The sequence below is a fragment of the Penicillium chrysogenum genome (genome assembly GCF_028827035.1).
Source record: "Penicillium chrysogenum strain IBT 35668 chromosome Unknown utg000005l_segment0_segment0, whole genome shotgun sequence".
In the NCBI taxonomy this organism is placed as follows: domain Eukaryota; kingdom Fungi; phylum Ascomycota; class Eurotiomycetes; order Eurotiales; family Aspergillaceae; genus Penicillium; species Penicillium chrysogenum.
In genome coordinates this window covers 2,623,970-2,645,401 of record NW_026622753.1, presented here as the reverse complement: position 1 = coordinate 2,645,401, position 21,432 = coordinate 2,623,970, and the positions used below count along the sequence as shown (strand labels likewise).

General features: G+C 49.2%; 8 protein-coding genes across 8 annotated transcripts; 5 read left to right on the top strand and 3 right to left on the bottom strand.

The window, feature by feature from the left end:
• Positions 1-219: 219 nt before the first annotated feature.
• On the top strand, positions 220-1,725 carry N7489_009413 (aminopeptidase P family protein; the record flags this gene model as incomplete). The annotated part of the gene is made up of 3 exons (XM_056715163.1): positions 220-383; positions 434-1,466; positions 1,525-1,725. The coding sequence occupies 3 exons, from the start codon at positions 220-222 to the stop codon at positions 1,723-1,725; spliced, it is 1,398 nt and encodes a 465-aa protein (XP_056562785.1).
• A 122-nt stretch (positions 1,726-1,847) lies between these two features.
• N7489_009412 (uncharacterized protein) lies at positions 1,848-2,887 on the bottom strand (the record flags this gene model as incomplete). Its single annotated transcript, XM_056715162.1, has 3 exons — positions 1,848-2,342; positions 2,417-2,552; positions 2,655-2,887. The coding sequence occupies 3 exons, from the start codon at positions 2,885-2,887 to the stop codon at positions 1,848-1,850; spliced, it is 864 nt and encodes a 287-aa protein (XP_056562784.1).
• Positions 2,888-3,251: 364 nt separating this feature from the next.
• On the top strand, positions 3,252-6,375 carry N7489_009411 (uncharacterized protein; the record flags this gene model as incomplete). The annotated part of the gene is made up of 8 exons (XM_056715161.1): positions 3,252-3,369; positions 3,396-3,709; positions 3,761-3,902; positions 3,949-4,631; positions 4,680-4,836; positions 5,619-5,944; positions 5,999-6,122; positions 6,173-6,375. The coding sequence occupies 8 exons, from the start codon at positions 3,252-3,254 to the stop codon at positions 6,373-6,375; spliced, it is 2,067 nt and encodes a 688-aa protein (XP_056562783.1).
• A 126-nt stretch (positions 6,376-6,501) lies between these two features.
• sac6 (fimbrin) lies at positions 6,502-8,734 on the bottom strand. The gene is made up of 5 exons (XM_056715160.1): positions 8,670-8,734; positions 8,404-8,614; positions 7,659-8,350; positions 6,622-7,604; positions 6,502-6,566 (listed from the first exon to the last, which is right to left on the bottom strand). The coding sequence occupies exons 1-5, from the start codon at positions 8,690-8,692 to the stop codon at positions 6,535-6,537; spliced, it is 1,941 nt and encodes a 646-aa protein (XP_056562782.1). The 5' UTR covers positions 8,693-8,734; the 3' UTR covers positions 6,502-6,534.
• Positions 8,735-9,630: 896 nt separating this feature from the next.
• Positions 9,631-12,317, top strand: N7489_009409 (DDHD family phospholipase; the record flags this gene model as incomplete). The annotated part of the gene is made up of 2 exons (XM_056715159.1): positions 9,631-11,087; positions 11,138-12,317. The coding sequence occupies 2 exons, from the start codon at positions 9,631-9,633 to the stop codon at positions 12,315-12,317; spliced, it is 2,637 nt and encodes an 878-aa protein (XP_056562781.1).
• A 1,113-nt stretch (positions 12,318-13,430) lies between these two features.
• On the top strand, positions 13,431-16,268 carry N7489_009408 (uncharacterized protein; the record flags this gene model as incomplete). The annotated part of the gene is made up of 2 exons (XM_056715158.1): positions 13,431-13,954; positions 14,024-16,268. 2 exons carry the CDS (start codon positions 13,431-13,433, stop codon positions 16,266-16,268), a joined length of 2,769 nt encoding a protein of 922 aa, XP_056562780.1.
• Positions 16,269-16,469: 201 nt separating this feature from the next.
• On the top strand, positions 16,470-16,972 carry N7489_009407 (transcriptional coactivator p15/PC4 family protein; the record flags this gene model as incomplete). The annotated part of the gene is made up of 2 exons (XM_056715157.1): positions 16,470-16,700; positions 16,754-16,972. 2 exons carry the CDS (start codon positions 16,470-16,472, stop codon positions 16,970-16,972), a joined length of 450 nt encoding a protein of 149 aa, XP_056562779.1.
• A 121-nt stretch (positions 16,973-17,093) lies between these two features.
• Positions 17,094-21,293, bottom strand: N7489_009406 (uncharacterized protein; the record flags this gene model as incomplete). The annotated part of the gene is made up of 4 exons (XM_056715156.1): positions 17,094-17,768; positions 17,822-18,003; positions 18,060-18,545; positions 18,608-21,293. 4 exons carry the CDS (start codon positions 21,291-21,293, stop codon positions 17,094-17,096), a joined length of 4,029 nt encoding a protein of 1,342 aa, XP_056562778.1.
• Between the last annotated feature and the right edge of the window lie 139 nt (positions 21,294-21,432).

Sequence of the window (21,432 nt, the reverse complement as noted above, 5' to 3'; positions counted from 1 at the left end):
AAGCCAAATAATCCGACTAATCCGACTAATCCCGAATAAATATGATGGATGTACCCTTCATGTGGATGTGTTTTTCCTTTTAACAGGAGCCCTGGAGTAGCCGCGGAATTTCTTAAGCCCCGCAATGTAACCTCGTCTGCTAGTAAATATTAGAATACCCGACAGCTCTTCCTCTTTCTTCCTTTCTTTCTTTCTTCTTTTCCCTACTATTCCTTCAATATGACTACCGTGGATACCATTCTTGCTGCCAAATACCCGGCCAAGGCCCATGCTCTTCGTGTCTCTGAGTCTCTTAAGGCCCGCCATGGCGGGGCCGGGGTTATCTACCTTGAGGCTCAAAAAACTCGATTGATCGAGGATAGCGACGAGGATATGCCATTTAGGTAATGCAGCATTTCTATGAAATCTGGATTTGACACTAACCCTGGTCTAGGCAACGTCGTCCTTTCTTCTATCTCACTGGCTGTCTTTTGCCCGATGCCGCCGTCGTATACGATGCCGTCAAAGATGAATTGACTTTGTTCATTCCACCAATTAACCCCGAGTCGGTCATTTGGTCTGGTCTTCCTCTGTCTCCCGAAGAGGCTGCGAAGCTCTACGATGTGGACCGCGTGCTGTTCACAACCGATGTGAATTCGACTTTGGCGTCGATCGCCTCGAGCCACAATGGACAAACTGCTGCTTTTGCAATCGCCGAGCAGGTGTCAGAGGGAACAAGCTTCCAGGGCTTCGCTGAAACAAACACTACCAGCTTGAAGACTGCCATCGAGGAGACTCGTGTCATCAAGGATGCGTACGAGGTTGCGCTTTTGCGAAAGGCGAACGATATCTCGACCAAAGCGCACGTCGCTGCTATACATGCCTCCAAGACCGCGACTAACGAGCGTCAAATTGAGGCTGCCATTATCGGCGCTTGCATTGCTAATGGATGTCGCGAGCAGTCCTATCACCCCATCGTTGCCGGAGGTGAGGGGGGTGCTACTCTTCACTATGTTAGAAACGATGTCGACCTGGTCGACCCTGTCACTAAGCAGCGGAAGAATAATGTTCTCATCGATGCTGGCGGTGAATACCAAACTTACTGCGCCGATATCACGCGTGTTATTCCTCTGAATGGAAGGTTTGCGCCTGAGACCCGTCAGATTTACGAGATTGTCCTCCAGATGCAGACGGAATGTATTGCGATGCTCAAGGAAGGCGTGTGCTGGGATGATGTACACGCGCTGGCACATCGCATTGCTATCCGTGGCTTGTTGAAGCTGGGTATCCTACGCGGATCCGAGGACGAACTGTTCGAGAAGCGGGTCAGCGTGGCCTTCTTCCCCCATGGTCTCGGTCATTACCTGGGAATGGACACTCATGATACCGGTGGTAACCCCAACTATGAGGACAAGGATACCATGTTTCGCTACCTGCGTGTTCGCGCTAACCTGCCTGCTGGCTCTGTGGTCACCGTTGAGCCCGGTGTAAGTACTACCCCGTGAGAACCCTCTTTCCCAACGCCCGATTCTTATTATTTACCAGATTTATTTCTGTCGCTTCATCATCGATCCCATTTTAAAGGCTCCCGAGACCGGTAAGTACATCGATACTGAGGTCTTGGAGCGGTATTGGAGTGTGGGAGGAGTGCGCATCGAAGACAACATCCACATCACCAAGGATGGTTCTGAGAATCTGACAACGGCCCCGAAAAGCATTGAGGAGGTGGAGAGCCTGGCCTTATAAGAAGCAGTTAATCTGCGGCCATTAACAAGATTTTGCCCCTGGACCGTTCAAGGAGGTTCATACCAAATTATATCATACGGCATCGTTGATCCTCGGATATGTGATTGTACAACTGGCAATAACTAGATGTCTCTTCTGCGCTTGCGCGCACTTCCCTTGATCTCATCCACCGATCCGTTCTTCAGCTTGCGATCCAGAATGATAGTCAAGACATCAAATGAAAACTCCGGCACTTCAATGCACAGCTTCTTAAAGTCGTCCCCAACCTCCTGGCGCAGCACGTGGCTTTGGTTCGCCCAGTAATTCGCCACAGGCTTCCGAATGGTATTATCTGCTGCCGGTGTATGAGTGTATACATAACGGGCATAGGAAAGCTCCGCGTTGGGGGAACTCTGGACCTTATGGATCTTGGCATGGGCGATGCGCTGGAGGTTTGGCAGGCCCAGCTTCTCTGCCAGGGTGTAGATGCGCGCATGGCGCAGCAACTGGTCACCGCTTTTGTCGTCGGCTGTCTCCCCAGGTGTTTCCGTTCGGATGACTGTGTAATCACGGGTATATTGGAACTGGAGGAAGCAACCGAAGGCGTCAACATCCTCTTCTGGCAGGGTAATGCGTCTCTATGGATCACACGGTCAATTAGTACAAGAAGCGTAGAAATGTACGTGGAACGGATATGAATGAGTGAACGCACCGGTCCTGAAGCTTCAAACTTGTTAACAAACTCGGCTAGTAGTGGTGCCTCCATCAGGAGGGATTGATGAGCTGTCATAATGGTCTCATCGTCGCCTTTCCCGACGATAATCTCGACGATAGGCGAAGTCAGGAAGCTACGAGTGGTTGTGAGCTGGCGGGTCATAATTGGGACAACGGGACGTGAAGCCATCTTTGAAAAAAGGACTTTTGTCGCGAAAGGTTTAAGGAATGCTCACTCAAGGAAGTTGAAGCCTGCGCTCTTCTTTGCCGGAGCGGGTAGCTCTAGCTCTGCCTGCCCGTCTGGAAGTGTGGAATCTTGCGCAGGTTCTTCAGGTTGGCTGGTGTCCTGTGTTCCTCCCATCTCTACCTCGGTGGAGTTGTGGTTCGCGACATTCGTCGCAGTCGCATTGGATTCCTGAATTGATTCAGTTTCGGGGACCCGAACTTGGGGTGTTTGTGGTAAATCCATGGGATAGGTAATGGATATGTATAATGTGGTAAGGTAGTAAGGTGGTTAGAGAGGAAGAGAGCAAGAGAGACCAAAGCTCCAGGGGCTTAAGGCGGAGAAGCACTTCAGGTGACACGGAATAGAGCTATATAGCTATATATATAACTAGGATTGTGTATAGAATTTCTACTTTCTCAAAACCTCTGTTTTCTTTTTGTTTTGAAATGATAATATTTTATACTCTTCCTCCGTACTCTTCCCTGGATCCTCCAATCTAAGAGCAGCTCCACAGAAAACGTCATTAACCGCATTTCCCGCATTTTCCGCAGAAAAGAAGCACATCTCCACAGAACTTCAGGTTCGAAACAACTCTACAGAGTACGTGATGCATAATGATGAAGAACCAGAATCGATCGAGACTGAGCAAGGTCAATACTTGCTCACTGCAGAGGATGCCGAGCTTTTACAGGAAATTCTCAATCACAATCTCTCAAACCAGTCGGGTGAGAAACGGAAATTCAGGTTCCAGGACCTGAATTTCACCCGACAATTGAGTACTTTTCAAAATTTGGGGACGACTGCCCCCAGTTCCATGGTTTTTTCGTTCTCTTCTGGATGGGGGTGACCCTGATGTTGTTCAGGCTTGCTGCCAATAATTGGAGAACCTATGGCAGCATATGGGGCAAGAATGAGATTATCCGTCTCATGATGGATAAAGATGTCATGGTTCTCGGGCTGACTGACTTGCTTCTTTGTTGGTCCACGGGGTTTTGTCTGATACTACAACGAGTGGTACTCAAGGGATACGTTCGCTGGAACGGTCTTGGTTGGCTCATTCAGAATGTCAGTCTCAAAGATCTGCTCCCAGCACGGTTGCATTGCTGACCTATCCAGATCTGGCAAACTACATATCTTGGAGTCGTTATATGGTGGACATACCATCGCGATTGGCCATGGACACACACGGTCTTCATCGTATTGCACTGCTTGACTATGCTGATGAAGCAACACAGCTATGCAGCTTACAATGGCTACTGTATGTCAAATCCCGTTCGGTCATTATCAGGAGCTAATGAAGGCAGTATCGGAAATGTATCACAAACGAAATATGCTGAAAGCAAGTCTTGGCCAAACCAAAGCCAAGGAAAAAGGATATGCTCCCTCTGCCAAAGCCAAAAAGGGACACTCTTCTGCAGTCGATACACAACTCAACGCTGAGATTACAGATCTCAAGAGAAAAGACCGTAGTCGGCGCTCTTCTGACCTCCAAAATTATTCTCGATCCCATGAAACCGACCAGCTTTTATCTCTTATTAGAACAATCGAGACCGGTGTGCCACTTGAACCGAATCAGGTTAAATCCCTCGGAGAACTACTCGAGCAGGAGATCGAGGTCTTATCTGAGGGATTAAAGGGGCGGTGCTCACTGACCAACAATCACTATCCTCAAAACTTGACAATAGGAAATATCTGCGACTTCATGGCATTGCCCACATTGGTTTATGAGCTTGAATATCCCCGGACCAAGAGGATTGACTGGTTCTATGTCGCAGAGAAAACACTCGCCACATTCGGCATCATTGTGGTTATGATTGCAGTCTCCCAATCGTGGATATATCCGGTGGTAATGGACACGGTACGTATGAAAGAGGAGGGAATGACCGCGCAGCAGAGACTTCGGGAATTTCCCTGGGTTCTCGGTGACTTGCTTTTTCCGTTCATGATGGAATATCTACTGGCGTTCTATGTGATCTGGGAATGTGTTGTAAGTCTCACTTGTCCACTTGTTGATATATTTGCTAATCTCATCTAGCTCAATGCTATAGCCGAGATCACCATGTTTGCAGATCGAGGGTTCTATTCCGATTGGTGGAACTCGGTCTCATGGGATCAGTTCGCACGGGATTGGAACCGTCCTGTCCATAACTTCCTGTTTCGGCATGTATACCATGGCTCCATCAGCGAATACCGTTTGTCGCGCGTATCTGCCAGTCTCATCACTTTTCTCTTATCTGCATGTGTACATGAGCTGCTCATGTTGTGTATCTTCCGGCGCCTCCGAGGTTACCTACTAATCCTTCAGATGTCTCAATTACCGCTTGTTGCACTGAGTCGGACTCGCTTGATGCGAGGTCGCCGTTTGTTAGGCAATATCGTCTTTTGGCTGGGAATCTTTACAGGGCCAAGTCTGTTATGCAGTTTGTACTTGATCATTTGATTTGGTTTGATTTGATACGGGGCCTGGATATCCATGGAAGTCATTGCTTCGATGATAGCTTCTGCTTGATATGCTACGGTCCGCAATGACTTGGACAGGAGGCCATGTTCCATAACTATGATAGATACCTTTGAACGCATCCACGTGGCCATAGAGCTATATTGCGCTGCATCTTAGTTTTGATACATATTATTTGCTCTTAACCCTCAATATATGAATATCGACATGCGCATATTTACTTTGCCGAATTGGACGAGCACAGACCCTTTATATCGGATAACCCCACCTTAGTAAACCTAGGTATATATATCCATGGATACCTTCTCCATACTCTTCCTCTCCCTGAGATCATTCTACACACACTTCTTATCAACTCTTTCGGTTTATATCTAAATGGCGTCCAACCCACCCGCTGCCTGCTGCGCCATTGGCGTTAAGCATGAAGGCGAAGCCAAGGGTCAATTCGAACAAATTGGCGATGGTCCATACTACCCATTCTCTGGAGATAGACTACAGTTTCGCTGACGGTCGCAGTCGAGGTCTACATTTCACGGCCCGAGCGCTCTACCAAGCATTCCATCCTGTTGCTTACCGATGTAATTGGTCACCGCTTCATCAACGCGCAGCTTATTGCAGACCAGCTAGCGGCAAATGGCTACCTGGTCGTTATGCCAGACCTATTCCATGGTGACCCGGTGCCGTTGAACAACCGCCCTGCTAGCTTCGACCTGATGGCCTGGCTAAAAGGCCCCCCGGGTCATCTGCCAGACCGTGTAGAACCCGTGGTCCGGGCGATACTAACGGAAATGAAGACCAAAATGGGCTGCGAGCGGGTCGGTGCTATCGGATATTGCTTTGGGGTATGTTGCATGTCCCGCATATGCCTTACTGACAGCCCAATCTGACAAATACAGGCAAAATACGCCGTACGACTGCTCCAGCCAGGCTTCTGCGATGTCGCCTATGTGGCACACCCCAGTTTCGTCGACGCAGAGGAATTACAAGCAATCAAAGGCCCGCTGTCCATTGCTGCGGCTGGTAAGTTATCATATGATCCGGGCTACAGCGTCTTGACTAAACATCGACAGAAACCGATTCAATCTTTCCCGCCTCGAAGCGCCATGAATCCGAGGATATCCTGGCCAAAACTGGCCAGCCGTACCAGATCAACTTGTTCAGTGGCGTTGAGCACGGGTTTGCTGTCCGGGCAGATATCACTCAGCCGACCATTCGCTTTGCCAAAGAGTCTGCCTTTTTGCAGGCAGTTGCATGGTTTGATCAGTACCTCTAATCGGAGAGACAAATATCTAGCAAGGTAACAATGAAGCTTTGATTGAAATCCACACCTGGTTAGATTTCGCCTTGAGAAGCGGCAAATTTACATGTATTGGAGGAGACAAAAAAGGTATGCAATGCCATAATTGGCCAAAGTGAACTGTTGTTCTATTCCTTACATCTTCTCGTGGGTAGCCATAAGGGAACCTGTCATCCGTTAAAAACTGAAACTTCTGCCATACGGACAAGAGTATGCACTTACCAATAAACGTAGTGACCAAACGAGACCGAACTTGACAGATGTCCTCCGGGACCAACCAGATGGTAGCACCCATCTTTCGGGCGATACTGATAGAAAGCTTAGCGTTTGCATATGCCTCCTCGTCGGTCCGACCGGGCGTGACCAGATCGTAGTCCACATAGCTACTCTTCATGCCATTGAGCACATCAAGGAGGAAGATTCCAGATCCGATAGACTTGTCTTTGAAGCTGCGTATCGTGGAAGACTTGCCGCCACTGCTAGACATGTCATTGGCCCAGCGGATCATCTCAGTATCGGTAATTTCGCGTTTGCCCAGCCGTTGGGCCAGCGCAGAGAGTGTGTTGGTGATATCACGGCGCATCAGCTGCCACACCAATCCGAGAGTGAGGGTTCGCTGGCCATCAGTGATATCAGCGCCCTGAACACCGACAAGAGAGAAACCATTAAATTTCCCAAGCTCGATCGAATAATTAGTGTTTTCCACGGCCTTGAACCGCATCAATTCACCACCAGATGCTGGTGGCTTGTTGACATGTTTCCAGTTCACGCTTCCAGGGATGACCTTGTCGTATGCCTGCAACAAAATAGAGCCGTCGCGTAGGTCATCGAAGAGCGAGTTGACCGCCGGCTGCACATCCAAGGAATTCAACCACAGAGTGAAGACTCTAGCTTCCCGCTCGCCTTCAGCATCGAAGTCTTCAACTTCGAGCTTCTCCTCCTCGGTGATCGGGTCCAATCCTGGGTGGGTGTTGAACAGATTGGCGACAAAGGCAAGGTTCAGCTTGGGGTTTCCGGCAACCAATGAGGTTGGGGTTAGGAACTTGCGGCAGTCAAGCGAATCAGCGTTCTGGAGGACCTGCTCAGCCCGCTCAAGCAAGTCTCGAGTTTGGAGAGGGGCACGCGAGCAAACATCAGGTGCCAACTGGTTAAGGAGAACGGTGTAGTTCTCGCCATCCTTGACGTCGGTAGAGAAGTTCGTCACCCTACATCGGTTAGCCACACGTCTTGATTTTCATTCCCCCTCGGGCTAAACATACCGTCTGTCCCACTTGGCATTCTTGAGATGATAGTTGAACCAACGAAGGAGAATCTGCTCTGGAGGCAAGCGCAAGAACTGCTCCAGGGTCTCATCCTCATCCAAAAGCCTATAAAGCTCCGGGTGGAGTTTGATATCAATCTTCCCAAGCAGACCACGGCGGATGATTTGCCAGATGAGGCCCAGGATGAGATGCTCGCGCACCTCGATGATATCCCCGCTTCCAATGTTAACAACTGAGCATCCGATACCCTTAGCAGAGTTGATAACAATGTTATTGTTCTCAGTCATGTGGAAAGCATTCAGCTGCTTAATCTTCTTCCCGGCCTTATTCAGAACACGCTCATCAATGGTGTCTGGTACGCTGTCGTTGATCAACTTTGCCAGGACCAAGCCATCCTTGCACTTATCAAACATCTCAAATGTATCAGTGGGGAAAGGTAGGAGATCGCCAACGTCCGCATCGCCCGCCAGGACGGCATTGATGTGTCGCGTGAACTCGGTTCGTTCGTCTTCGTTGATCGTATGCGTGACATTGGAAGATGATCCCTGGACATGGATTCGTCCACCCACACTGCCTTTGGACACATGCCGAGATGCCCCAGTGCCAGCGCCGGCCCCTTGAATCACGGTCGCGGGGGTAGTTGGTGCACGGGCACCTTCGGCGGGTGCTGACCGAAGCTTCGAAACGAGCTGCCATAGCATTAATATTAAGATGAGAAAGGGGAACGGGAAAGTTGTATTACATCAACATAATCTTCGAGTTCCACGCGCCTGGAGCTATCGAGTTCCACATCCTTCAAAGCTGCACGCACCACATCATACGGCTGGCGTTCCGATTGTTGAGTGGCTTTGATCACGGTAGTTTCATCAAGGTAGCCACGGTCTTCGACGTCCAATCTGTTGAATGCATCCTGGAGCGAAAAGATCTCGCCTTGATCAAGCTGCGGAAAGCGCCTATAGTAATCACAGTGGTCAGCATATGGTTGTATTTAATGACGAGGAAATGTACTTCTGAAGCTTGAGGGCGTTCATCTTGTCAGAATCACAACCCTGAGGGGGGCAAAATAGGTGGGGTTGATCACCCAGGGAAAGACCGGGTTTCGACAAAAAGAAAAGAAGAAAGTAGTGTTTACACCTTGGACAGATCAATTGTGAAGAAGTAAAGAAAGCAGACTAGAAGAAATCCGATCCGTGCTAAAGGTGGGCAGTGCAAGGCGAGAGGCAGCCAGGTATACACGAACCGAGAGGGGTGGGGGGATGAGCCACACCGTAATGAAAGTGCTTGGTCAGTATGTAATGATACAGGGTACATAACGCTAGGGGTATTATTGTATGGGGGCGTAAGTATTATGTCAGTAATGCTGTGTTTTTGTATTATCGTATTCGGGAAGTTCGAGTGACGTCGACACCACCTAGGTAGATACTAGTTATGTTACCTATTAGGTACTTAGGTAGCCATCTGGCCACTCTGTTATAAAAAGTTGGATATGAAGTATTTCATCTGCCTAATTCGCTTATTCTTCTCTCCCTATAGAATAATCTCGTTCTGTCGTTTTCTATATTCTCTCCACAATTGACTAAGTTAAGCCATACGCAGATTATAATGACATAGGGAATATGACAATTCACGAGTCCAGGGTTTATACTAACATATATATGTGATCAAAAGATGAGTATTTAGAAATAACTGACACATGTTGAATATGTATATATCGGACCGTATAAACGTGGACGGGTTATCCAACGTAATTGCACAAAACAACGGGATTACATCATTCTCCGATCTCCAAACATTGAATTCATTGCAACTCTCAACATTTTATCGTTTTGGACGCCTTTTGGACGCGTCTCTACCTTTCGTTTCTCTTTCTCTCAATATTCCCCTTTCATACCATCCGCACTTTCACCGTTTATCAATCCAGCTGCTCACGTTGATTCGTTCCACTGCCTTCCGACGGGCACTCCTCCCCATGGCGGGTGCAGAGCAAAAGTCGTTCTTGGGGACACTCACTCCATGGAGTACACCCAGAAGTGCAACCCCAGCACCGCAGCCTAGCGATCCCCCCAGACCGGAAGTTCTGCAGCGATCGCAAGGGGAGGACCACACGGTGACCCATATGCATCGATTAAGCATGCGACGCTATCCTCCCGATTGCCCTCCATTGAAAGTCAGGTGGTTCTACGCAGTGGACTCGCCCAAGCGGAAGCCATCCATTATAGGACAGAAAAAGGCAGACCAAAAGCCCTTGCCATCGCCGAAGAAATTCATCCCTTTCCCAGGGAAAGACTCCCAGTCCATAGAAGCGACGTTTCAGAAACTCTCAGACATCGAAGATGCCCGCCAACAAAACCAACCAAAGGATAGCGAACCTGTATTGACCCAAGTGCCCGTGAATGAGGATTTTCTTTTCAATGTCGATGTGGAACAACGAGAGTTGAGTCCTACCTATTGGATTGGCCCTGTATATGAAGTCCGTCGTGGGACGTGGTTCATTCAGGATGGATCTAGCCTAAAACCATGCGAAGAAAATCTTGCTACCCAGCTTGAAGAAGGCTATATCAAATTATGTCCATGGAGGTCCCAACCTTCAGAACAGAACACCCAAACAAACGAAGAAGACAGATCTGGTCAGACCACAAGAGTCCCAATTGACACCAACGAACCAGATGCCAAGCCCCCTCAATCAAGAGACCTGAACTCTCCTCCCCGTGGCATAGGGAATGATTTCAACAGTCCTGGTCCTGCAGTTGAGCCTCAGCAGTATCGTCTCTTTGGCGCTTACATGAATAGGATAGTCGGGTATCAAGATGCCACGACAGCCTGGCTGATGAATGATGATTTTATGTCACGTTTCAGTACTTCGGTGTATCAAAAGTTAGGAGGCGTTCCGGGAACGAAGTTGGTTCGTGGGTTCGAACCCAGGAAGCCAAAAGAGACGCCCGAAGCAAAGGATCCGAAGCAAAAACCACTGGGCGAGGCAGTACCTGTCAGAGGTTTGAATGAGGCCTTGAAAGAAAAGACTGAAAAAGCCACGGATACACTCAAGTCAACTTCCGCTGATGGATTCGAAGACTACGAAAGTAGACCGAAATCGACATTAGAACGCCAAATGTCTTCCCTTGCCGGCGAGCCGCAAAATCCAGCTGACCTCGAAGAACAGGCTCGAAGGCAGGAGGAACAAGAGATGGAAGAGTCGAGGGAAATGGACGGCACAGACAGAGAGCGCGAGGTCGATCATCTCGTTCTTGTCACCCATGGAATTGGCCAGCGACTCGGTTTACGACTGGAAAGCATCAATTTCATACATGATGTAAATGTGCTTCGCAAGACGCTAAAAACTGTCTACAAAGGTTCCCCTGACCTTCAAGCGTTGAATTCAGCGTTCCCAGATAGCGATAAGAATTGCCGTGTTCAAGTGCTTCCTGTGTGAGACTTGACTCCCTTGCCTGGCCTTTCTTTCTTGCTAATTTCAGCAGGTGTTGGCGCCATCTTTTAGATTTCCCTTACCGAGGAGTGCGACAGAACAGAAAGGAACTGGATCTGACTGATGCGGACGCTCTCGAGGACGATGCTTACCCCAGCCTGTCCGATATAACACTGGAAAGCGTACCTGCCGTTCGAAACCTCATTTCAGATTTGGCTATGGATGTACTTCTGTACCAGAGCGGGTATTGTGAACACATCTCCAATATCGTCATCCAAGAATGCAATCGAATCCTCCGGCTGTACCGCAAGCAGAATCCTTCTTTCAAGGGGTCAGTCAGTCTCTGCGGCCATTCGCTTGGAAGCGCAATTATATTTGACATCTTGTGCCACCAGCCGGAGACCAATACCGGTCAGAATACTGCCTCCAAGGGAATGGCCCAAGAGGGCGACGACTCAAACCCCAAGGGTTCAAGTAGGTTTGATTTTGACTGCGAGGAGCTTTTTTGTCTGGGATCCCCTATTGCACTATTCCAAATGCTCAAGGGTAAAACAATTGGTGGATACTCTGCCGTGGATCCCCGAAATCGCAAAAATGCTTTGGATGTTGAGATTGACTTGGACTTGCATGGTCCTGGGCATGCGCTCAGTGACAATCCCGGTATTATCTCAATGCCAAAGTGTCGGGATCTCTACAATATCTTCCACCCTTCTGACCCAGTCAGCTATCGGGTCGAGCCTCTGATATCTCCAGCGATGGCAACCCTGAAACCCCAGCCGCTACCGTCGGTGAAGAAAAGCCTCTGGACGACCTCTGGTCAGAGTCTATCTATTCTCGGTAGCCGCATGGGCCAAAGTGTGGGATCCCTGTGGACAAATTTCACCACGGGTGTCGCAAGCAGCTTGTTGAATCGCAGCTTGGGTCTGAATGGCGATGAAGCTATGTCGGCTGCTCGCACTTCTGGTAAACCGGGTGATGAATCAACCCATAGACGGTCACAATCGGGTTCGGTCCAGCATGGGCCCGATGGATCCGATGATCACTGTCAGACATTGATTGAATCTGATCTGGAGACTCTTTACGATGGTTTCCAAAAAAGCAGGAGTGTCCATCATGGCGAGAGTCCAGATCCCGACGCCGACACTAATCAGGATCGGAGGCTGAAATTCGAGGACGCTAAAGTGCGTGCCTTGAATGCAAACGGTCGGGTAGACTACAGCATCCAAGAGTAAGACACTATGCCCTACATTGCTGAACATTATTAACCGGGATACAGGGGAGCCTTCGATATTTCATTAATAGCCAGCATTGCCAGTCATCTCACCTATTGGGGAGATGAGGATGTCAATCACTTCATGCTTTCCCAGATGCTTTCTAGAGGACAGAGGCATAAACACAAGCAAAAGTATAGATGAAACAAGTGCGGAATACACTACACTATCTAAAGAGGCATCAGTATGAGGTACTTACATATGTAAATGGATGCTCCGAGAGCCACCTGCCTACCTAGGCGTGGGTGAATACTTAAGTAAGCCCATATGTCGCCCGAGTGGGACTAGCGCACCCTGGAGGTCGGCTAAGCATTACGTAATATGGATTTCCCCTACAAAATCTTTCGTTTCTCTTTCTTTTCCTTCTTTCTATGTCCCATCTCATCAGGACCAACCTTAGGATGTTGAAAAGCTCCTGGAATTCATTCTTTCCTGAGTCGAATCTTATGAATTTCTTCTTAATGAGGCTGAAATTTATTGGATTTCACGGAAGTGAACACCGACCTTATAATGAACACCGCAAGAGGACTGACATATGAAGTATGTCATGGCACGATGAGATTTTGGGGTCATGGTCACCCCCTGTAGAGCACTTCCCTTTCTCCCAACCGCAATCTCTTTACATCTGGCATGAAGCACATGCTCTTTGAATGCTCAGATTCACTCGGATAGCGGAGATCAACTCCTTTCTGTTAGCTTTAGATTCCTTGCTATATAGCTCATGCTTGTAAGGAAATCATGATTGGATACATAAGAAAATATACGCATACATATATCCATTTAGCTATGATTTGAATACTCTGTACTCTCGTACTCCGTACATTCATCAAGTTCAAATATTCGACTCCGTACTCCGTTTTCTTCCCTAGGTAATCGAATACGAGTACGAGGTACGCACTGGCCAACAGAGTACGCCAAGCATTTTCCAATGTTGCTATCCCCGTATCTTCTTGCGCTTATTGTTCCACGCCAAAAGTTGTCTACACAGATCTACAAGGTCATATCTGAGTCTGGACATGGAGGATTGACTATAATTACTCTGGGCACCATCCAAATCCGGCATATCTCAGCACAATGAGTCGCCTCAGTGACGATGCAGACTCCCAGGCCATTTCAGCATCTCCATCCAAAGAGCACCCGACACAAGACCCTGTTTCGAATACAGCGATTCCAAAGGAGTTCATCAATGCTACCCTCGATTTTCTCTCAACCTCCACCAATGAGACCCTCCTTGGAGTCTTTGCGCTTCTTGCACTCGTCACCTACATTATCCTAGGGAGACTCGGTCTGCTTCTAATTGGAGTGGTTCTGGGGGTTATCCTGCACGCGTCATGGGAGGGATCGGATAACGAATACTCAGATCAAGTGTCGCACGCGCAAAAGCCCAACAGGCGTAGGGAGCTTGCGCTAGAAGTCTCCAACAGGCTTTTGGACTGGCCTAAGCGGGCTGGTGCTTTAGACATCCAAGGAGGAGACGATGGCTCTATAAGTACGCTTGAAGACATGTCTTCGGCGGACTTGGAATATACCACCTTCCAACCGGCCACCGCTGACGCATTGAGAACTCTCACCGATGCAGTCATTAAAGACTATGTCAAGTAAGTATCCTTCATCTATGCCCCCTTCCCCCACCGTGAAACAAGTAAAGTAGCTTACCTCAAATAAAGATACTGGTATGAGCCACTTTTGCCGTCGGAATCAAGTTTCCCACGCTCCTGTCGAAGAATTTTGACTCATTTTATTACATCAATCTCTTCGCACCTATCGCGCAAACGAACAGAGGACACATTCTTGCAGTTTCTCACCAACTCCTCATCTATCGTCATTGTATTCCTGAATGAACTTGCAGCAGCATTCACCGCTCTGGGCTCCTCCCCAGCGGAAGCCCAAAACGCCGTGGATCAGTACCTTGAACAATTTCCGGATAGCAGCCTAGCGAACATCTTGTCTGAGAAACAACAAAAGAAGAAACTCAGTATGGTTGCGGATGATATACTGTCGAATTTCTTGGATGCCAAGGCCTACGATTGTCCGGCTGTACGGGACTTCCTCCGTGAGGTCTTTGCGGGAGTGATATTGGGGTCCACTGTTACCAGTCTTGCCCGTCCTGAATTTATCAATGAATGGATTATCTATCTCCTGCAGGGCGGTGAATCAGAAATCATGCACGCTATCGACGCAGGCGTTGAAGGTGCGCGGAACCAGGGCGTCAGTGCTCCCACGTCTTCAGAAGACCCAAAGGCAGACTCCGTCAAAGCCACACAGAGAGAGTCCATGCACGTGGCAAGGGCTACAGAGGAAGAAGCAGTTCTAGAGACGAAACGTCTAAGCGCTATGATTGCATCCCATGATTCGCAGAGCTCGGATTCAGAACCGCCACGCCAAAACGAACGAATTGACGAAAATTACCCTTTGGAGGCTAATTTGGCTTCAAAGATGACGCACGAAAACGAATGTCACGAAGAACAGGTACCAGTGCCCAGTACGGAATTACTTGCAAGCCCGAAATTATCCGAAGACTCCTCTGCGCCACCTTTGATTCTTCATGGGGCACAAGTCTTGGTAGATGATGACGGAGCGAGGGATGAAAAGAGCCACATCAAGTCGCAACCCATGTGGGATTATCTACTACAGGTTGAACCAGCGTCAACACGCTCGACTGGCTGGATGGTGTTTCGCAAATATTCGGACTTCCAGTCTCTTCACGAGATTCTGGGGACTGTTTCACGTTTGAATCAGATTTCAAGTTTCTCCGAGCGTCACCCCATACTACCCACCTGGAAGGGCAAAACGCGACAAGCTCTCGCCCGAGACCTTGAGTGGTATTTACAAGACGCCATGAAGCATGAGTCACTTGCCGACACTGATCGAATGCGTCGGTTCTTGGAAAAAGATGTCGGTTCTTCCACTGAACCCGCCGGTTCTAACAAATCGGCATTCTCTTTCCCTAGTCAAACTGCGTTTGAAAACATGGGCAAGGGTATGCTAGGGGCATTGTCCAATGCGCCCAAGGGAGTGGCGGGGGTGTTCGGAGGCGCCAATGGCAAGAAGCCGGCCGTCACTGCTGATCAGATTCAACACAAAGTTGATAACTCCAGTCGCACCAGTTTGTCGCAGACACGGTCTAGCCCTGGTGATGGTGATCGTACCGGCGTAAGCGACGGAAATGTCGATTCGCCTGTGGTGTGCCCTAGCGAATCCCTGGAAATCCAAAGAGGCGAAATTTCCAAGTCGCCTTTGACATTCGGGAATGAGCAAGGTACATTGACCACAGAGATTCCACTCTCTAAAGCCTCGCTTGATATTAGAGATACTGCAGAACTTGACATCCACGCAACGGAAACTACTGATCAAACCTTATCACATCGCCGATCTGAGACTGAGCAGAGTATTGGTCAACCTCGCAATCAGGGGAATCCCATCACAGCTGATGAGACGCAAATAGCGGTAGAGCTGATCTTTGCGGTCATCAATGAGTTGTACACCTTGTCGTCTGCGTGGAATATACGTCGGACCCTTTTGAATGCTGCCAAATCGTATATCCTACGTCCCGGGAGCCCGACATTGGAAACCATTCGTACTCTGTTGCAGGATTCCATGATAGAAGGCCACACTTCAGACAACGCCCTGGGGGATTACCTCGTCAAGCTTCGTGAGAACTCGCTTCCGACAGAGGAGGAACTTAAAGCCTGGCCCCCTCCACCCAATGAGGAGGAGAAGATCCGGTTACGGGATACTGCACGTAAACTATTCGTGCAGCGGGGAATTCCACAGGCCTTAACAAGTGTTATGGGGGCAGCTGCTAGTCGCGAAGCGCTAGAGAAGATCTTCGATAGTCTTCAAGTTGAAAGTGTCGCTCGAGGATTTGTCTTCTCAATCCTCCTACAGGGCCTTAAGGTATTGACGCTCTGATTTTCAATGGATAATATTGATTTTTAAGTGTATACATGAATGAAAGACCACAAGTACATATGGTAGGAATTAGCAATGAGCACATATATAGATAGGCACGTGATTACGTGTCCCGCGTTTCGCGTTCATGTTTGGACCTACACAACTTCCCACTTTCTCACCTTTGATACCTTCTTTCTCACTTACCGAGACTACTCAACCATGTCATCCAAGAAACGTTCTTCCGAGTCGGTCGCTGGCCTTGACAATAGCGTGCGTCCCAAAAAGGCCAAGGTCAACACTACAGCGGAAGCTAAAACCGACTCTAATGGAGATCGCTATTGGGAAATATCCAAGATGCGCCGTGTGACAATATCTTCCTTCCGTGGGAAGACCCAAGTCAACGTCAGAGAATATTATGAAAAGGACGGGCAGGAGTTGCCAGGGAAAAAGGTCGGTTGATCAGTCATTTTGCATAAACCATGCTAATACTCATGCCGATTTAGGGTATCTCAATGCCAGTGGATCAGTTCGCTGCCATAGTTTCCCTCCTTCCTGAAATCGAGGAGGCGTTGAAAGAGAATGGGGAGACTCTGCCTCGACCTGTCTACTCGGCAGAGGGAGGCCAGTCTGATCAAGGAGAGCAAGGACAGGCCAATCCGGACAACCAAAGTCCATCAAAGCAGAATATTGAGGCGACAAGTGATGAGGAAAGTGAAACATGATCGCCGTTGAGAGTTGATTTACGTTGCCCATAAATGGCTCTTACAGTTTCCATCATAATCAAATTAATCTTGCCCGTTTGAATCAAAACATGGTGAACTTGCTCCCAAGTTTCCTTCTAGATCACATACTCGCCTCTTGCGTCGCCGTGTTGTTGGCAATAGAGCCTCCCCGCCAAGCACGACGATGATCTTCCTCTTGGATAAGCTGGCTCTGGTCTCCGATTTGACCCCATCCTCCTCCTCCGGGCGTACGGATAATGATCCGCTCCCCTGCCTGCATCTGAACGGAGTTCTTCGCCCCGAGGTTGATGTATCTTGTCTCCCAGCCTCCGTCTTGCTTCTTCACGCGACGCGCCCAGATGTTCTGACCACACTGGGCGTCCTCGCCTCCCTCCAACCCATATGGATGGTAGACTCTTCGCTCGGAAAGAATAGAGACTTGCACGGGAATACGGAATTCAATATCTCGCACAACGCCGTCCCCGCCGCGGTGCTGACCATTGCCTCCTGAATTCGGTCTAAGACTGAATTCTTGGAGGATGACAGGGTACCGCCGTTCAAACACCTCTGCATCGGTGATTCGGGTGTTAGTCATGTGTGTATGGACCCCTGAAGTGCCTTCCCAAGTCGGACCAGCCCCGCTACCACCGGCGATGGTTTCATAGTAACCGAACCCTTTTGTTTCCGTCTCACCGGGCATATTCCCTCCGAACCCGAATGTAAGGTTGTTGGTATCACCCTGTGACGCAGCGCAAGCCTGGAAGCACCTCAAAATGACATCGGTCACTCGTTGACTCTGGAGTGAAAACGATAAGCCCATGATCAACGTCAGTATCTGTCTGGTCTTACCGTCAAAACGTTGCCACCCACTACGGCAGCTGATTCCGAGGGGGATAGGAGACTACCAGGAGGAATTCGAACGTCGATAGGCTTTAAACAGCCCTGGTTCAATGGGATATCCGCTGAAACTAGGCATCGCAGGCAATAAATGATCGCTGAGTATGTGACAGCCTCTGGTGCATTGATATTGCCTATCATTGTTAGCTCAATAAACGTCAAGTTTCTCTTGAAGGCCGCTCTACCTTACCGTATACTTCTGGACCGGTCCCCTCGAAATCAAAGATTGCCTCTCCTTTGTCCCCATCTATTGATATGTTCAATTGAATAGGGCTCCCATCATCCATATAATCAGTAGCACTCAGTACTTGCCCAGCAAACCTTTTGCTCACATCTTTTAGTAGATTGCGCACGCTGAGCTCTGCGTTGTCTTGGATCTGGTGCATATAGAACTGCACGACAGTCTCACCATACTCCTCGATTAGAGTGTTGATCAAGTTGATCCCTTTCTTGTTTGCAGCAATCTGAGCTTTGAGATCATTCAAGTTATCTGCTAGGCATCGGGTCCCACTGCAGTTTGGATACTGGGCCGGCTCTTTGTACAGCAATTCTGTGATGCGCACCTCGTCAAATTTGCCTTCTGATACCAATTTTTCGCTTTTGATGGCTGCGCCTTCTTGGTAAAGCTCTTTTGAGTGGGGTGGCATAGATCCCGGGAGTATTCCTCCAATGTCGGCTTCATGCAGGTTAGTATATCTGTTCCATTTCCCGCCTCTCTCACTCGGGAAAAGCTCTTACCATGATGCGCTCTGGAGGCGACGTAGAATATGATCTTTCCCTGGCTAAAAGCAGGCTGCAGGACTGTGATATCTGGAAGATGAGTTCCCCCAAATTCCGGGTGATTTGACACAATTACATCGCCGGGCTTCAATTTATCTTGCCAGATGCGGGCCTGTATCCGTACACAGGTTGACATGCTACCGAGATGGACGGGCAAATGTGGCGCATTCGCAACAAGCCCGCCTTCTGCGTCGAACAATGCGCAGGAGTAGTCAAGTCGCTCCTTGACATTGGTACTTACACTTGTCTTCTGTAAAGCACGTCCCATTTGTTCAGCAATAGCCATGAACCTGTGCGAGAAGACGCTTAGCAGGATAGGATCCACATTGTCAGTGCTAATCTTTGGCAGGCTGGCGTCGGATTCACCAATATTGATGACGACGTGGGTTTTTGTCAAGAGCGCTGAAGCCCCTGGGGTCACCACGATCGTTTGGGTCTCGTCGGCTAAAATGGCTGGGCCCCTCACTCGGTCATCAATCTTCAAGTTGTCGAGTTTGTAGATTGGTGTTTCACGTCGGCCGCCCTCAAAGTATACGAGAGATCTGCGATATTCTTGGCCCGCCGCCACATCCTTTGGGTTGGACTCTTGGACCTGCTGGTCCACAGTCTTCTCGGATACTTTGAACCCTTTCCCGATTCCTCTCACCCGCACGTCATCCACAATGATGTCCCGGTCTGGGAGAGTGAAACCAAACTCTTCATCATGTTGCTTCACAAATGCCTTCCCAAAGGCCCATTCGTCGCCCCCGAAGTTAAGATCGGCTTCCTCTTTGCTGGGTTTAAGTATCATCAAGGCAGATTCTGTTCCTCGATATCGCATATTGAGGTATTCTTCAAACACGATTGAGTCACTGCTGAAGCCTTGGTCTTGCAACCTCTGCGTGGATCGTTTCTTTAAGTCTTCTATTCTCGAACCAAGTGCATCGCGGACCTCTCCCTTATCGTCATCAGCCCAGGTCTTCGATTCGGGCTCTTGGTTTTCATCAACAACGTCTGCCAGCGCCATTCCGTATGCGGAGAGCACCGAGGAATATCGATGGATCAAAATCTGCCGAATCCCCAGGCTCTCGGCAATGGCAACGGCATGCTGGCCCCCAGCTCCCCCAAACGTAGCCAACTTGTGTTTTGAGGTATCATGCCCCTTAGCCTCTGTCAAAGATCGAATGGGTCGGGTCATCGTCTCGTTGGCTACCTTGATAAAACCAAAGGCAACCTCGTCAGGGGACATTTCTCGGCTTTGGCCCCCTTTGCTCAACCTGTGATTGATTTCTTCGGTTAGTTCCTCAAACAACACCCGACTGGCTTGTTCATCCAGTCCCTGGGTTTCATCCGAGCCGAAAATCTTCGGGAAGAAGTCTGGGACCAATCGTCCAAGGAATAGATTGGCATCGGTTACTGTGAGCGGTCCGCTCTTGCGATAGCAGGCGGGCCCTGGATGAGCTCCTGCTGACTCGGGCCCAACAACGAAAAGACCGTTACGGTAGAATAATCTTGAGCCACCACCTGCAGCAACAGTGTTGATATCCAGCTGAGGAGACTGGATTGTCACTCCAGCGGTGGTTGTCTCAAAGACATGCTCGTACCGGCCGGATCCATACCTGCTAACATCCGTGCTCGTCCCTCCCATATCAAAGCCTATTACAGGTGTCTTCGAGACGGGATCGTAGGAAGTCAACGCATACCCCACCACTCCGCCAGCAGGCCCTGACAGAATTGCTCGTAGGCCTGAAAATTGGTCCACGTCCACCAGGCCACCGTCTGATTGCATGAATTCACAGCGTGCGCCTTTGGCACCCGCCTGGTGTTTGACACTCTCACTGCCCAGGCCACCCTCAAATCCGGCTTGAAATCCAGAGATATACTTCTTGATGGCAGGGGTCAAATATGCGTCGGCGCAGGCTGAAGTTGTCCTCGGCACAAGTTTAATCATCGGCATGAGCTGGTGGCTCAAACTCACATGGTGGAAACCAATATCCTTCGCGATTCTTCCCACCAGTGCCTCATGGTCTGGGAAGGTGTACCCATGTATAAGACATATTGCTATGCTTCTAATCCCGCGGCTGTATACCTCTGTCAACTGCGATCTCACCAATTCCTCAGACGGACGCTTCAGTATGCGAACTGCTTCGGAAGAAAGCCCGCGAACAACATCGTCTTCTACTCGGGTCCGTTCTCTGGGAGTAGTGGCAGTGGTGTTTCTTTGCGGATCTTCTGCGTAGTCTTCCAAGGTGACGCGCTCGTCCACCTCAATCACCTCCTCGTAAAGGACATCGGGACGTTTGATGGCAAGGTCGAATATTCTGGGACGAGACTGATTTCCAATCTCGAGGCAGTCTTTGAAGCCCTTGCTTACCACTAGCGCTACCTTCTCTCCCTTCCGTTCGAGCAGCGCATTTGTTGCCACAGTTGTGCCCATGCGGATGCTCTGGATCAATGAAGTATCGATGGGTTCCCCACGAGGGATTTCATGACCTGTAAACTTGGAAAGAATGCGCCGGATCCCCTCCAAAGGTGCATCTTTGTAGTTGCCGGGATCTTCTGAGAGCAGTTTAATCACAATGTCATCTTCCAAGCGGCCCGTCCCCGGATTTCCAACGCAATCCGTAAATGTCCCGCCCCTCTTTGCCATGTTAGTGTTCTCCATATGTGATGAGAGGGGAAGAAGGCTAATACATCGATTGCAATGCTGATTCCTGTTTGTTTTGCTGAATTCATAATAGTAGAAAGTATTTGGAGAAGATATAGTCTTGTGCTCTACAACAGTAGGGATAAAGTGCATGAGT